This window comes from Platichthys flesus, chromosome 16, assembly GCF_949316205.1.
Source record: "Platichthys flesus chromosome 16, fPlaFle2.1, whole genome shotgun sequence".
Lineage (NCBI taxonomy): Eukaryota > Metazoa > Chordata > Actinopteri > Pleuronectiformes > Pleuronectidae > Platichthys > Platichthys flesus.
In genome coordinates, this window is record NC_084960.1 from 19,915,740 (window position 1) to 19,929,798 (window position 14,059).

Genomic DNA, 14,059 nt, shown 5'->3' on the forward strand with positions numbered 1-14,059 from the left:
GAAAAGAAAAGAATACCGCTTTAACGAAACAATGTAGGTTACAGACAAATCAATTAAAAAATAATAAAGATATTAGTAGTTCGATTTTTGGGTGGAAATTGCAAACATTTTACTTACACTTATGTAAATGGTAAAAAGATAAGATAAGATAGTCCTTTATTAGTCCCACAATGGGGAAATTTGCATCAAATGTCAGTAAAACAAAAACACACAACAGAGAGTAAGAAAGAATGAAAAAGAACGAAGTTAGTGAGAAAAAAAAGCTCAGAGTGAAGAAGAGCTGCTGCAACTGTCGGCCAGTAGGGAGGCACTGTCTTCATGAACTAAAAGATATATGTTGTACAATATAGTAGTATCAGCAGTAAAATAACAGTAAAACTACCTTCCCATACCATTCAAGAGAAAACACACAGCAGGTAGCTAATATCAGGAAGCATATATAAAAGCATGAGTAAAAATCTCACAGATGCATAGTATTCATAGTACTCAAGAAGCAACGTAAGTTTATACAAGAACAGATCATGTAAAGATATTATATAAGGGTGTTTGGATGTATTCATAGAAACATGCACAGTACATGTGTCTATGTGTCTCTGTAATGCTTTTTTTCTTTGGCAGCCCTCATATTGACTCATAACATGTCATGGAGAAGAGCTGACATTGGGTTTATTTCAGTTTCGCGCAGGATATTTTCTTTGTTTGTCTTGGGACCAACATGTTCACTATCAGGATGACACAGAACCAACAGACGCTGAGGACAGAAAATTCACAGATTTGTTATTCAATTCATATAATAGAAATATTCTATATGTTGAAAATAATAAAAAGTAAAACAGTATGAAAAAGTAGGCAGGATGTATTGGTGTTCTTACATGTCTGAGGGAGCCCTTGGTGAGGCAGATCTTGCCAATAGCCCAGATGGGTATAACAATTATAGAGGAGAGTGCAAGGGCCCAGCCCAGATGGTAGGCCCAGTCTGGATACACATAGTTCCCAAATGTCAGGGGCTGATAGTCCACAAATGAGCAGATGAAGCCAACCTGAAGGCAAAAAGACATAGAAAATACAAATTCTATGAACAGACACACATAAGATATCACATCTGGTTTTCGTGATATTACAGATCAAATTTAGTGTCTTATAAAACACAAACATGATGGTTTTTAAAGGTTTACATTAGTGGTGCGCCGATGTATTGGCCGTACATCGGTAGCGGCTGATATTCGCCTTGTTTACTGCCATCAGCGCATCGTTAATAAACTTGTTTTTCACCGATGGCATTGGCCATTGTTCATTGGTATGTTTTCTGCAGCCTGCCAATCTGGCATCCAGATTATATCCCTAGGTGGTGGTACACTGATACACCAAGAAGATGCAGATGCATCTTCTTAAGATGTATTTATTAGTCCCAAACACATGCACAGACATGCAAAGGCACACTCATGCAGGTAGGGAAATTTAATCTCTGCTTTTGACCCATCTGGTGCAAGACACACAGAGCAGTGAGCGACCATGTACGACGCTCGGGACCACATGCCAATGCAACAAGGAAGTGCACATGCGAGGTAAGCAGTGAGTTAACACGTGGCAAAAACGACGGGGGAAGCATTTGTGCTCATTAAAAGATAAGAGTGATAAAGGGCTGAAATAATTTAAAACAGGGCTTTTTATATAATGATTTAATTATTTTTTTCTGGCACAAAAGGGTGAATGAATAACAAAATAAAAATAAACAAATATCGGCATCGCAATCGACTACGTTGTTGTTTTAAACATCGGAATTGGCCAAGATTTTTCATATCGGTGCATCCCTAGTTTACATAATCAAATTACATTTTGGCGTAAAAAATCTGAAAAGAATGCCCTTGCAAAATTACTTAGGGAGGACTCGTAACTCCTTGTTGCTGCCTATCTTTAGCAATAACTGTATTTGTTTTCTTTGTTCATAGTGTGTGACTCACCATGCAGATAAGTGGTGTAAAGTAACGCCAACACAGTTTGAAAAGAAGCAACGGCCTCTGTCCTGTCATCTCCTCAACTGCATCACACAAGCGTTCAGCACCTGAATGACAAACATAATTAGTAATTTAACAGGTTAAAAGTACAGGCCGTTGCTTGTCAGAATAAATCAAAAATGACTAACAGACTGGCCTGTAACAAGAAGCTGTTAGTGTGGGGGCTAAAAACACCTAAATTACCCTGTTTGGAGTCGAATGTGAATGTTGGTGCTTGCAGACACTTTGATGACACCACACAAGCAGTATGTAGGAATGTTGTGTTTTTTCCCTTGTTTTATTACATCTGAAGAATGACTCACCATTGACTCCTATTGTATTGGATTCTGCTGTAAAAAAGTTTACCCTTGAGACTCCAGAAGTGTTTTGTAGACACAATGACCCCACCCCTCCATCGGCATAGCAATGAGTAGATAATTACTGATGTTTAAGTTGCAGTTGGAAAACAGTCAAGTTTTTCTTTTGTTTTTACCAAAAAAAAGAACACTGCCTATTTGCTATAAACCCAGCAGACAGCATAGCCTTGCAATGAACCATGCAGCAAGTGCAGTACAAACCACTTTAGATCTTAAAGGGTATTCTGACTCTATGGCAGAGACCCTCATCTAAGCCTTTGTTCCTGCTCCACCCTAACATTTCATGCCAGAACCTATGTATGTCAGATACGGGTCTGCTCACCATCCCCTGCAAGAAAAGTTTGATATGGTGGTGCCTGAGGGGCACCATGTACCCATAACGGGAGGAGCTTGTACTCAGAATGGAGGATGTGAAGTTGATCTGAGATGATTTTGGGGCTTGTATGATTATAGTTTATCTGGCTGTTCGGTGGAGTAGAAATTAATTGAAATTATTTTATTCTGGGGAAGGATTTCCGCCAAGTAAGTTTGCTCCTCTATTTTGACACAATACCCGGCACCGCTGACAAATATGACTTACCGAAGACCCAACCAACAGCTACACACTGGATCAGAGACACACAGGTTATACATGCTCCACTAGCACCATAGTAATCAATCAGCTGGAACAGATAGACTCCTCCCTGGAGGACAGAGAAGAGGGATATGTAATTATGTGTATATGTAATTTCACTTGAATAAACCCTCCCCTATTAGAATTATTTGAGTGTTAGGTGCTGTGCTTGGGTAAGGTCACATAATTTTGTGGAGTACCTGAGTGGTGAGAAGGATTTGCAAGATGAAGCAGACATAGCAGAGGAGGAGGAGAAAGATTTCTCTACGCCAGGGTCTGCGCATCGTCCCTGGGAACATGTCAATCACTGATGATGTTATTGTTTCCAAACCTGTAAACTAAAATGTAAAGGGACAGAATAGAGATTCAAGCGATTATAACATTTGTAGCGCCTCTCCGTCATGGTAAACTGAAAACTTTCAAAGCATATGTATGAAAGCATATCGGCAGGCCAGACTGTGAAGAATGTGATTCATGAGCAAAAATCTTTAAAAAAATAGGAAAGAAAAAAAGAAAAAAGTTCTAAGTCTCTGCTTTCATTTGATATACAGTTTGTGTTGTAAGCATGAAATAACATGATTCTTTTTTTGGACAAACACAGTTTATCACAAGCTGATTGAATTGCTTAGTGTTCGGACGGTATGTTGGGACATGGCCATGTTGCAGGGTGTGTGACGTGCTCCTACCTATATGTTGTGCTCTGTGAGATGGACGGTTGCCCCTGGTATCATGAGTGTCAGGATTAAATTAAAGTCACCCCTGTCTGTCATTCCATAATAGTATGCAGTGGACCACCACCTAGGGATATAATCTGGATGCCAGATATAATCTGGATGCCAGATTGGCAGGCTGCAGAAAACATACCAATGAACAATGGCCAATGCCATCGGTGAAAAACAAACATCCCAAACAAACATCCCAAACATTTAGTTTGGGATGTGGCAGTCATTAGGGGGCTGGGGATGTTTCGGTAGAGGGTAAGGAATTTTTCACCTTCCTCACACATTACATCTGCACAATACCATTATGAGGATAGAGCCTGTCAAAATATACTCTCTTCTCTCCCAGCAATACCTAAAATCAGGATATAGATAAAGAGCCTACTAGAAGTACATTGTAGTGTCGTGGACTTTCATATCTAACTCAGATGCTCCAGACAAAGAGGCACCGACTCCAACTCTTTTGCGTATTTCACCAGTGCCAAGAAATAAGGAAACAACGTGATTTAGGAATGCAAACTTTAGGCAATACTATCAAATAGGATACAAAAACCTTTATGTCACATAGAGAGTGACAGCAATTCTAGCCTTTCTTGGATGCGCTGTTAGAATGGTGCAAGACATCTGGAAACTTCAGAGGTGACAATTGCTCATGTCACTCTGTTAGCGTTTTTGTATATTGTTTCACCTTCTGGTCTCCTTGATGCATCAAGTCTACAATAAACTCTTCTTCATAATCTCCTTTCACCAGCTTCCAAAAAGCGTCCATCACAGTTATGGACGCTTTTTGGAAGCGTCCATAACTAATAGAACCTCCTTATGGAGGAGGTTCTATTTGAAAAGAATAACTCGGAGCAGCTAATTTATAATTAAAAAGTCAAAGCTACATCATTTATTGCACAAAACTGGCCCTGAATTTCCCCTCACCGGACTCTGCCGTCTTCCCCTGAATCCCCCTTGCACTAAAGACTCTATCAGAATGGTTTGGTAGCGGGGGTTTGTTGAAAAAGAGATCTTAGAATAGTTGATTGTGTGGTAATATATATATATACATATACATAATTGGAGATATTTTACGGTTGTGTCCAGCCCCATCATAATGAGCATGATGAAGAAGCAGGCAGCCCACAACTGAGGCAGGGGCATCATGGCCACAGCTTGAGGAAATGCAATAAACGCCAGCCCAGCCCCTTGAGAACAGAAAAGACATTTAAATTATATACATCTCTACTTGACTTTTAATAGATCTTTGTCATTCTGCAACATAGGTCTGTGGGCAGGTAAATGCATGTTTTACAGACAGAGTCTCTAAGTTTCAAATCATACCTGAATCAACAACCATGTTGATGGGAATTCCCTGGGCCTGAGCCATAAAGCCCAGAGCAGAAAAGACAGCAAACCCAGCAATGAAACTGGTGCAACTGTTCAGCAGACACAACCACAGACTGTCCCTGCAAACACACACAGCTTTGAAATGCCTAACTGAGATACTTGACATGTATAAGATTAATTACTTTCATTCTTCCCCCCAGTATTGTTATGATTCAGTTGGTCCTATTTTATTAATCCTGACAAGGACTCGGGAGTAACGAGTCCTCTCAAAGAGAGATTCGTTCATTTTCTCGTGGCCGCGCATTGTGACGTCACGTGAAAAAGGATCCAAAGACTTGTATCCGGCAGATCAACGGATCATTGATCCGAAGATTCTGTTGGCAGAGGAAGGAATCATTGATCTGAAGACTAGGTCGGCAGGTGAACGATTCGTTCATCTGCCGGGTACGAGTTTTTGGATCATTTTCCACGTGACCTGCATCGGCTCAGAAGAGGAAACAGAAAGGATTTGTTTACCTCGTTCACTTTCACGTTACTAGGTTTAGTAAGACGTGAATGATATTCGTTCACAAATAATAATTACAGGTTTCGTTATTTTAACTTTTTTGTACTTTACTTACAATTCAGTGCAGCGTAATTGTTTGTTATTTTAACTTTTTTGTACTATACTTACAGTTCAGTGCAGCGTAATTCTTTGCCGTGATAATTAAATACTAGTGTGATAATAAATGACCATTTCAAATCATCCATACTGTCATGATACATAATTTCAATGCAAGAATTTCATGCAGGACTTCCCCCTCCCCCCCGTTGAAATGAATGAATGACTCGAAAAAAGATTTGTTCATTTTAATGAACGAGATTCAAAGAACCGAATCTGTAAAATGATCCGAACTTCCCATCACTATCCCTACCTAACATGCTAAACTAGCACACTCCAAAGCCCTATCGGACTGCATCAAACTACTGATCCTATGGTTTACCTGTAACAGTTGTTCTTGAATTTATTGTAGCTGCCCAGTGTGGTTAGTGTCCCTGCTCCAACACCGTAGGAGAAGAGGACCTGAGTGCAGGCTTCCATCCACACCTGATAAACAAAAGTGAAAAACCATGTGTAATAAGGTGTAACACCTTATTCTTCTACAACAGACTAAATTAATTCACATTTCAGGCACATTACTCTAGGCAAAGTAGCGTTTTACGACAGACTAATTGTAAATATTTTTTTTCAGCATTGATCATTTCTATGAGGTGTCCAGAATAACATACCAAAAGTCCTAAGAAATCCTCGTTGAGGAAATATGTAAAATTGTCATCAATCTTTCATGGTGGGGAGGCTTGTGGGCCTCCGTGACCCTGAAGACTATACCGGCGGGGGTTATACCCCTGGCAGGTCAAGCCAGGCATTTTTCAGGTTAGAGGCCAGTCTAAAAGCAGCTTTGTTATCACCCATTGGCAGTGGGATGATTGGATGAAGATTATTTGTCATACATATGAATGGTTTTTCTGCCTATGCAAATTAGGACATATTCAATAGGTGTGGAGCTCATGTGCATATTCAAATTCCTTTCAAAAGAAACTTGTAATACAAAAAAAGTTACTTTTCATGTATACTTTTAACATGTAAAGTTTTATTGTGGTAGGAGTAAAGGAATACAATTAAGCCTATTTGAGTGTATTTTGGGCATATTCGATTAGTGTATAGGTCAGGGGTCTTCACCCCCAAACTGGTGGAGAGATAGAGTAGAAACCCCCTGCTATATATATTGTATAAAATTGGGTTTTCTATTAAACTGGGCCTATTGCCATATATAAACATAGCTTACCCGTTATTGTGCATTCAAATATTACACAGGTTCATATATTCATGTTTAAAATTTACACATGTGCAAGGTACAGGATGGCCATGCCACTGCCATTTATAAACATACACCTTGCATACAACACTGAGCTATTAAATTAATTCACAGATTCATGTTTTTATTTTTAACTATGTATGTAGAAGAGACAGTGGATCCTCAAGCCACCTGTGGATGCCACACATAACCCCACATAATGTGAGATTTCGGACCCTGATGGGTAGCACACATTTAATCTAACCTTGGATGGATGGAGGTTGTTAGGCAGAGGATCATATCAGCCTCACAATAGTCGATGCATGTTAATGTGTATTTAAACACATTTAAATTTGTGGGAAAAAGATTTGTTAGAAAATAAATCAAAAATTATAAAAAATATAAAAAATTGTCTAATCAACCAAACATTTAGCGAGCCCCCTGAAGTACCTCTGGTATAGGTCATTTGCATAATAAAATTCCTTTTCAAAGAAACTTGTAATACAAAAAATTGTACTTGTCATGGGTACTTTCATTCTGTAAAGTTTAATTTTGATAGGAGTAAAGGGAAAAACACGACTACATAGCATCATGTTATGTTTTCATAACAAATGCCACCACTCAAACATAAAACTTCATGATTTATCTAAGGTGTCTCACCTGAAGGTCTGCTAGACGAGAAGGATCTGGATAAAGGTAATAGACCACACCCTGCCAGGCCCCTGGCAGTGTCAAGCCCCTGACTAGCAGAATGACCAACATTACATAGGGGAACACTGCCGTGACATACACCACCTGAAATTTCAGTAGATAGATAACAAATCTGTGTCAGGTTACAAAGCACTGCCCCTATGATACTGCACCTTAATAATGCACTTATTACAAATAACTTATTTTTATTTTTCTTCCTACTTATATAGTTTTTCTAATTATAAATATTGTTTTCTACTTATATAGATATATTGTTGTTTTATGTCCGATGTACTAACTACACCTAGTCAATTCCCTGTATGTGACAATAGACCTGGCAACTGGTACCAGCAGTAAGAGGGAAAATCCCCGCTGATCATTTTTTGACACTGCTGCTGCTTCAGTTAACTACTATCATTGGGTCCTTGACATTCCTTGTGTTCACTGAACTATGACAGAAAAAATTAAACTGAGACGTGATACAAGTGTTTAAGAGCTTTTCCTGGACAGTTATAAGTGTTAGCTCTGCAACAGATACAAATAAAAGCCTCTATTCTGCCATTTGACCTGTTTGAAGCGGCCAATGTGCTAAATTAACACACCAAGTGAAACTGTAGTTTAGGGTTCATAGCAACTTTATACATTGTTACAATGTACATGCTACTGAAACATAATCATGATCATATGCTCATTACATAAAAAAATCAACATGGAGTTTCTACAAAACTCTTTTCTGGCCAAGGATAGAGGACATAATAAGAGGCATCATATCAGATCATTGGCAGTATATACACTTTTCCAGCTAACAGGTCTGATCTGTGTTCTGCTCACAGACCTTTCCTGTTGAGCGGACACCTTTCCAGATGCAGAAGTAGCAGGTCACCCAGCAGGCCAGGAGACACAACAGCAGCTCCCATTTCACTGTGCCAACCTCGTCTATTCCTTCAGACATGGACAACACTCCTCTCCTGTGTGGGGACACCAGACAGTGAGGTGTGGTTACGACGCCTAATGAATTGCTGTCTGGAAATAATGCGTTTCATACATTTCATCCGTTGCTGCCACCCAATGCAATTTACAATGATCTTGATGTGACAACACTAACTCACTCCCAGAACTCAGAGACTGAAGACTTGGTGAGATTTCCAGACGTCCAGTTTACTGTCAGGTTGACATTGTTTAATGCAGTCCTGTTTGCAGATGTGAGTTCCACACATCTTTCTGTTAATAAGAAAACAAATGATCGTGTTCATTAAATGTTAATCTTCAAAGCTTGACTATGATGGCTACACAACTGTTCCTGGTCTCTTTCCGTTCCCCACCCACCTCTCCTCTCTTCCCCTATTTTCTCTGCTCACTACAACCGGTCGTGGCTGCCCACATGGAGTCTGGTTATTGAGGTGTTTTTTCTTTCCACATTGCCACAGTTTTTGCTCATTGTGGTAACTGTTGCGTTTCTCTTTAAATGTTAAAGTCGTGACCTTAATATTTTATGATTTGATGCTTAAATTTTATTTAAATTGAATTTTCTTTTATTTGTATTCATTCTTTTACTGCCAAGTATTTTGTGAAGCACTTTATATTCTTTTTTAGATAAGTGTTATACAAATAAAGTTCTTATTATAATTATTATTATTCAGATCACTGAAATTTATTTGGTTTCATTTTAAGACTCAGTTTTTTGCCATTTTAATTCAATTTAAATGTCTTAACTTAAAAAAAATGTATTCACTTTCATTGATAATCTTAATATTCTAAATTTTCCCTTTCTAAATAATGCTCACAACTGACAGATCTCAACTCAACTGAGAGGAAGGGTTTCAGTTCAGTTTTCTTACCCAAAAGATTAATTAATGTGGATATAATAATTTGAGTGTGAACGTGACTTAAACTGTAAAGAACTTTTATCAATCATGTTTGATAAAGTGGGACAAATAAAAAATGTTGGATAAAACATTTAAACAACTCAATGCATATTGTGTTGCTTGACCACATCACAAACATAATATAATTACAATCAGGAGTATTGTCTTATTTAAGGCAGATTTAGATCCTTAACACTAATCTCGTCAAAATATTACATCACAGACCTTGTTTACTATAGCCTTAATTTATGCAATTCCAAGGCGGAGCTTCTGATTGTCCTTTGCCTCACCCCTTTCTTTGACATGAGGTCATGTAGATAATTGCAGTGTGTAAAATTCCACACTGACCTGTGTTCCAGGGATTGCTGCAGGTAGCCCAGGGCAGTGTGCCTCTGAAAGAGGAGATAAGGTAGAGGAGGGCCCAGGCCAGGATAAGGATGTAGATGGTGGCATACACCTGGATCATGATGATAGAATAGCCAATTCCTGGAGGGAGACAATACAGTTTCACATCTTTATAAACACTTAAAAAGTGAGTATGAAAAAAATGTGAAAACAACAATACCTCGACAACAGTATTCATACTGCTCAGGACTATAGATACATTGGTCATGATGTTACGTTTGTAATTAGGAGGATGCAAATGCAGACAAAAAAGAAAAAATGAATGAAGACAGAGAGAAATATACTATAAATATACTATATTCAAAGGGAGGGAAGACAATTGGACATAAGTGTGACACATTAGATCAGGTAAGCTAGAATCCAAGGAGAGGGAAACAAAACAAAGGCCTGAAGTAAATCATGCAGAGACACATAAGGTAGGTTTATGAGATTACAAATCCAATGTCAAAACCATATATCAAAAAGCCCACCAAGTGTATAAATTCAAAATGTGCATCAGCTGATGTGGTCCGGCATAGAGGTCAGCTGCTGTCAGCTCATGTACTGAATTGTTGCTGAGCTTGACTTCATGACCTGAACCAATGCCATGTTCAATTTACCCTTTGCAAGTGGGCAGATTTTAGTCCAGCAGGTGATGGCGCCCTCCTGTGTGTACTGACCAATCACAGTCTCCAGCAGGAAGAGTGGAAAACCACACAGCACAGCAAAGACGAGATAAGGAAACAGGAAGACACCTGCACACAGAATTACACACCATCAGCTGTTGATGAAGTGAGTCACAGCCATTACTTTCCATTAGTTGATTAATATGCTGATCTGAAAAAAAATTGCCAAGAAACTTTTACAGTGTACAATAACTGTTTGTCAATCCATCCAGCCATCTGCTGCAGATTTGTTTTCTGTCAGTTGATTAATGAATTCTTTGTATTTTTTATTCCACAGTTAATAAGACTACCTATTGTGCAGGAAGTATTTAGTGACTGGAGCTATTTGGGTACAAGGAGTGTTGCAGCGAATCACTCAAATTACATCTGAGAGAGAGAGAGAGAGAAATTATGTCGGTTTTTTTTATGTCATTTGCTGAATGAGATCAAGGCAAACTCTAATCGGGTTTACCGAACACAGATTAACTTTTTTATGCTTTATTAGTTTGATAAATAATAATAATTAAATGAATACATTTAGCTGTTTTGTTTAACTCTGCAATTAGAGTTATAACATAAAAAACATGCAGGTGAATGTACCTTGAAACAGCAGGTGGCTGCTCTACATGCAAGAGATATTATAGAAATATTATAGCCTGCTGCATCTTGGATAATATTGTTATATTTTGAAGCCATATCAAAATAGACAAGTACAGCACAAATGGCAAACAATTAAGAGCACTGTTCTAGTTGGTTTCTTAATTCCAATGCTGATGCTGCTAAATTTCAGTCTTTGGCTTTATATTCTCAAGCTTACCTCCTCCATTCTTATAGCACAGGTATGGGAATCTCCACACATTGCCCAGGCCCACAACATTCCCTGCTACTGCCAGAATATATTCCCTTTTCTTCATCCATGTTTCCCTCTTTTCCATTTTGCTCTCCATGTCTGTGTCTCCTCCTCAGTCCTCTGATCAGTACTATCAGTATTCACCTCATCAACTGGAGACAATATGGCAGTTACAACTAGTACAACTAGTACTTCAAGTTAAAGTGTATTTGCTTAAACCCAATAAGCAAGTATGTCTAAAGTTAACAGAGAGCTCATTCGGAAGATCCATATTCATTGCTATTTACATAGTTGGAAAACGTGTTAATTTTGCACTGAGCTACTAAGAACATTGACTAATTTAAATTTGGCACCAATTCACAATAATAAATAGACTAAACCTGAATTAGACACAGAGTATGTAAATATGAAAGTAAAAACTCACCTGTACAGATAAAGGGAAATAATTGTTAATGCGTACACAGTGCAACAGTTGTTTTGTCATAAGTATTAATGCTCTCATTATCTACTCACACTATACTGATGGAGGGGTAAGAGATATGTATGAGTTCACATAACACTTTATGAATTTAAGGGGCCTAAAGGTCCACAGCCACATGAAGGTGTGTACTAAGGTCCGTGAATGCACCTCGTAGGAATATATCAGTTGACTTTTAGATTAAAAACGTCTGAAGAAGGACTTACCATTGACTTCAATTGTATTGGATTTGGTTACAACAGGATTTACCCTTGAGACTCCAAAAGGGTTTTGTGGACTCAAACACTTCACCCACCCCTCCTTCGCATAGTGGTGAGTAGATAATGAGTGAATTACAATTTTTCAGTGAACTATCCCTTTAAAGTTGGAAGCTTTAAAGCAACGAATGTTGGAAGCATACATTCGTTGCTTGGAATGTATAGAAGCAACGAAAAACATACATTTAAAATGCTACTGAAAGGCCAATAGAAAAATACAAATGCCTTTTCAAACACTAATTTCAGTTAGAGCCTGAGGCAGTCTCCTCACATGATGGGCTATTGGGCTTCTTACTGTTGCGACAACTTTTATAATCATTGTGTATATACAATACGGGGGAAAGGGGAATATTTATTTAATGCAAATAGAGGATTTGAAGGAGCTGAGTATTCAGGAACAAAAGGGTTTCCTGGCCCATGATTATGACTGAATAACCATAGAGCTGTGCTCTTGGATCTATATTCTAAACTGGGATAAGTTTTGAGCAGACTGACCTGTACACACACACACAAACACACACACAACAAGGCAGTCACTGCACATTTGGCCGAAGCTCTCACTGCAAGTCAGGATTTGCAGTGTGGAAAATGACACCATTGTATGTAAGTAACTGTTAAGTAATAGTGTTTTCTACTATGGATCTTCCAACGGTGAATTAGCGAGGCTATTTCTGTTTTATTAATAATAAACTTGTGTTACTCATGTAGTTTTCCAGCTGCCTGTACTATGACTTACTAAAACACACTATGAGCCAGTATGCAGGAACTTCCTGTACATCCAACCGGACCTTGCAGCTCTTGCAGCAGCATTGAGAAGTTCAGGAGTCGACAGAGAAGAAGGAGGGTAAGATTGGATTCCTTTTTCAGTTACATGTGTAGGTCTATGTTGTCATTGAACTGTGCTAATTGTACTGATTGTGTTTACAGCTGATTGAAGCAGGATAGATGACACTGATCCATCCTTCCACAGTCAGGAGCTCACCAACCTGTGTGCCACACTTCAAAGAAGACTAGAAGCTACACTGAATCTCACAGCTACACACCACAGACGTCTACACACTGAGGAAGATTCGGACAGAGTCCCACAAAGAGCTTATGACCCAGAGGCTGCAAAGAGACATTTCAAGCTTCACCTGATTTGTTTTTCACTGGCTAGGCCTGTTGTGTTTTTACAATATTTGTGTTGTATGAAAATAAAGTTTTGACTCCACATGTACCTATGAACTGTGTATATCAAAATTTTGTGCTTTTGGTATAGGCTTACTTATAATTACTATCAATAAATAACTAGTGATAATAACTATATCAATTGTTATTATTATTATTGTGTGGGAGGTCTATTGTGTCTATTATAATGACCTAGGGTGACCAATAGCAAAATATCTACCAGCCAATCACGAGTGACTTTTCGTTTCAAAGGTATGTGGTTTCATCCAATGGTGAAGTGAGATAGATTCTCACCAGCGGTTTCACTGCGATTCATATGTTACTTAGGTCACACCTTCGAACAGGCAATAACTGCTACGAGTTAAGGGTGTTTGCAGGGGCGAATATTCAGCTTTTCGTGCTCCTCCTGTTCGTCCTCGCACAGAGAAGCACCGGCCCTGCTGGATGATGCCCTTCTATGGCCCTGTCCAGCTCTCCTGATACTGGCCGCTCTTCTGGTATCTCCTTTATGCTGTTGAGACTGTGCTGGGAGCAAAACTTCTTGTGACCGCACATATGGAAGTGCCATCCTGGAGGAGCTGGATTACATGTGCAACCTGATCGGGGTGCAGGTACGGCCTCATACTACCAGTTCAATCAGGAGAGACTTGATTTCCAATTAACAGATTTTATTCATTCTCTTTTTACACGCACAGAAATGAGAATGTTAAACAGTCTGGCATTTTAGACCCCTGTGAGATGTCATCAGGATTTAGAAGGGGGTGTAGCAGAGCATCGAACAGGAATACCCCCCGGGGTCTAGAGACTGGTGGTGGTTTATCGTCTAATGTAAG

The 14,059-nt window shown here is 38.9% G+C and overlaps 1 protein-coding gene across 2 annotated transcripts; it reads right to left on the minus strand.

Annotated features, from left to right (window-relative positions):
- Positions 1-262: 262 nt before the first annotated feature.
- Positions 263-11,421, minus strand: LOC133970973 (sodium- and chloride-dependent GABA transporter 2-like). 2 transcript variants are annotated; one of them, XM_062408139.1, is made up of 14 exons: positions 11,292-11,421; positions 10,430-10,564; positions 9,774-9,911; positions 8,670-8,781; positions 8,396-8,528; positions 7,531-7,665; positions 6,019-6,122; positions 5,030-5,154; positions 4,781-4,893; positions 3,185-3,322; positions 2,952-3,054; positions 1,962-2,062; positions 873-1,040; positions 263-751 (listed from the first exon to the last, which is right to left on the minus strand). In XM_062408139.1, exons 1-14 carry the CDS (start codon positions 11,419-11,421, stop codon positions 632-634), a joined length of 1,755 nt encoding a protein of 584 aa, XP_062264123.1. In that variant the 3' UTR covers positions 263-631. The 2 variants fall into 2 exon arrangements, with proteins under 2 accessions (XP_062264123.1, XP_062264122.1); XM_062408138.1 differs by having other exon boundaries at positions 8,670-8,777; positions 9,770-9,911.
- Positions 11,422-14,059: the final 2,638 nt, after the last annotated feature.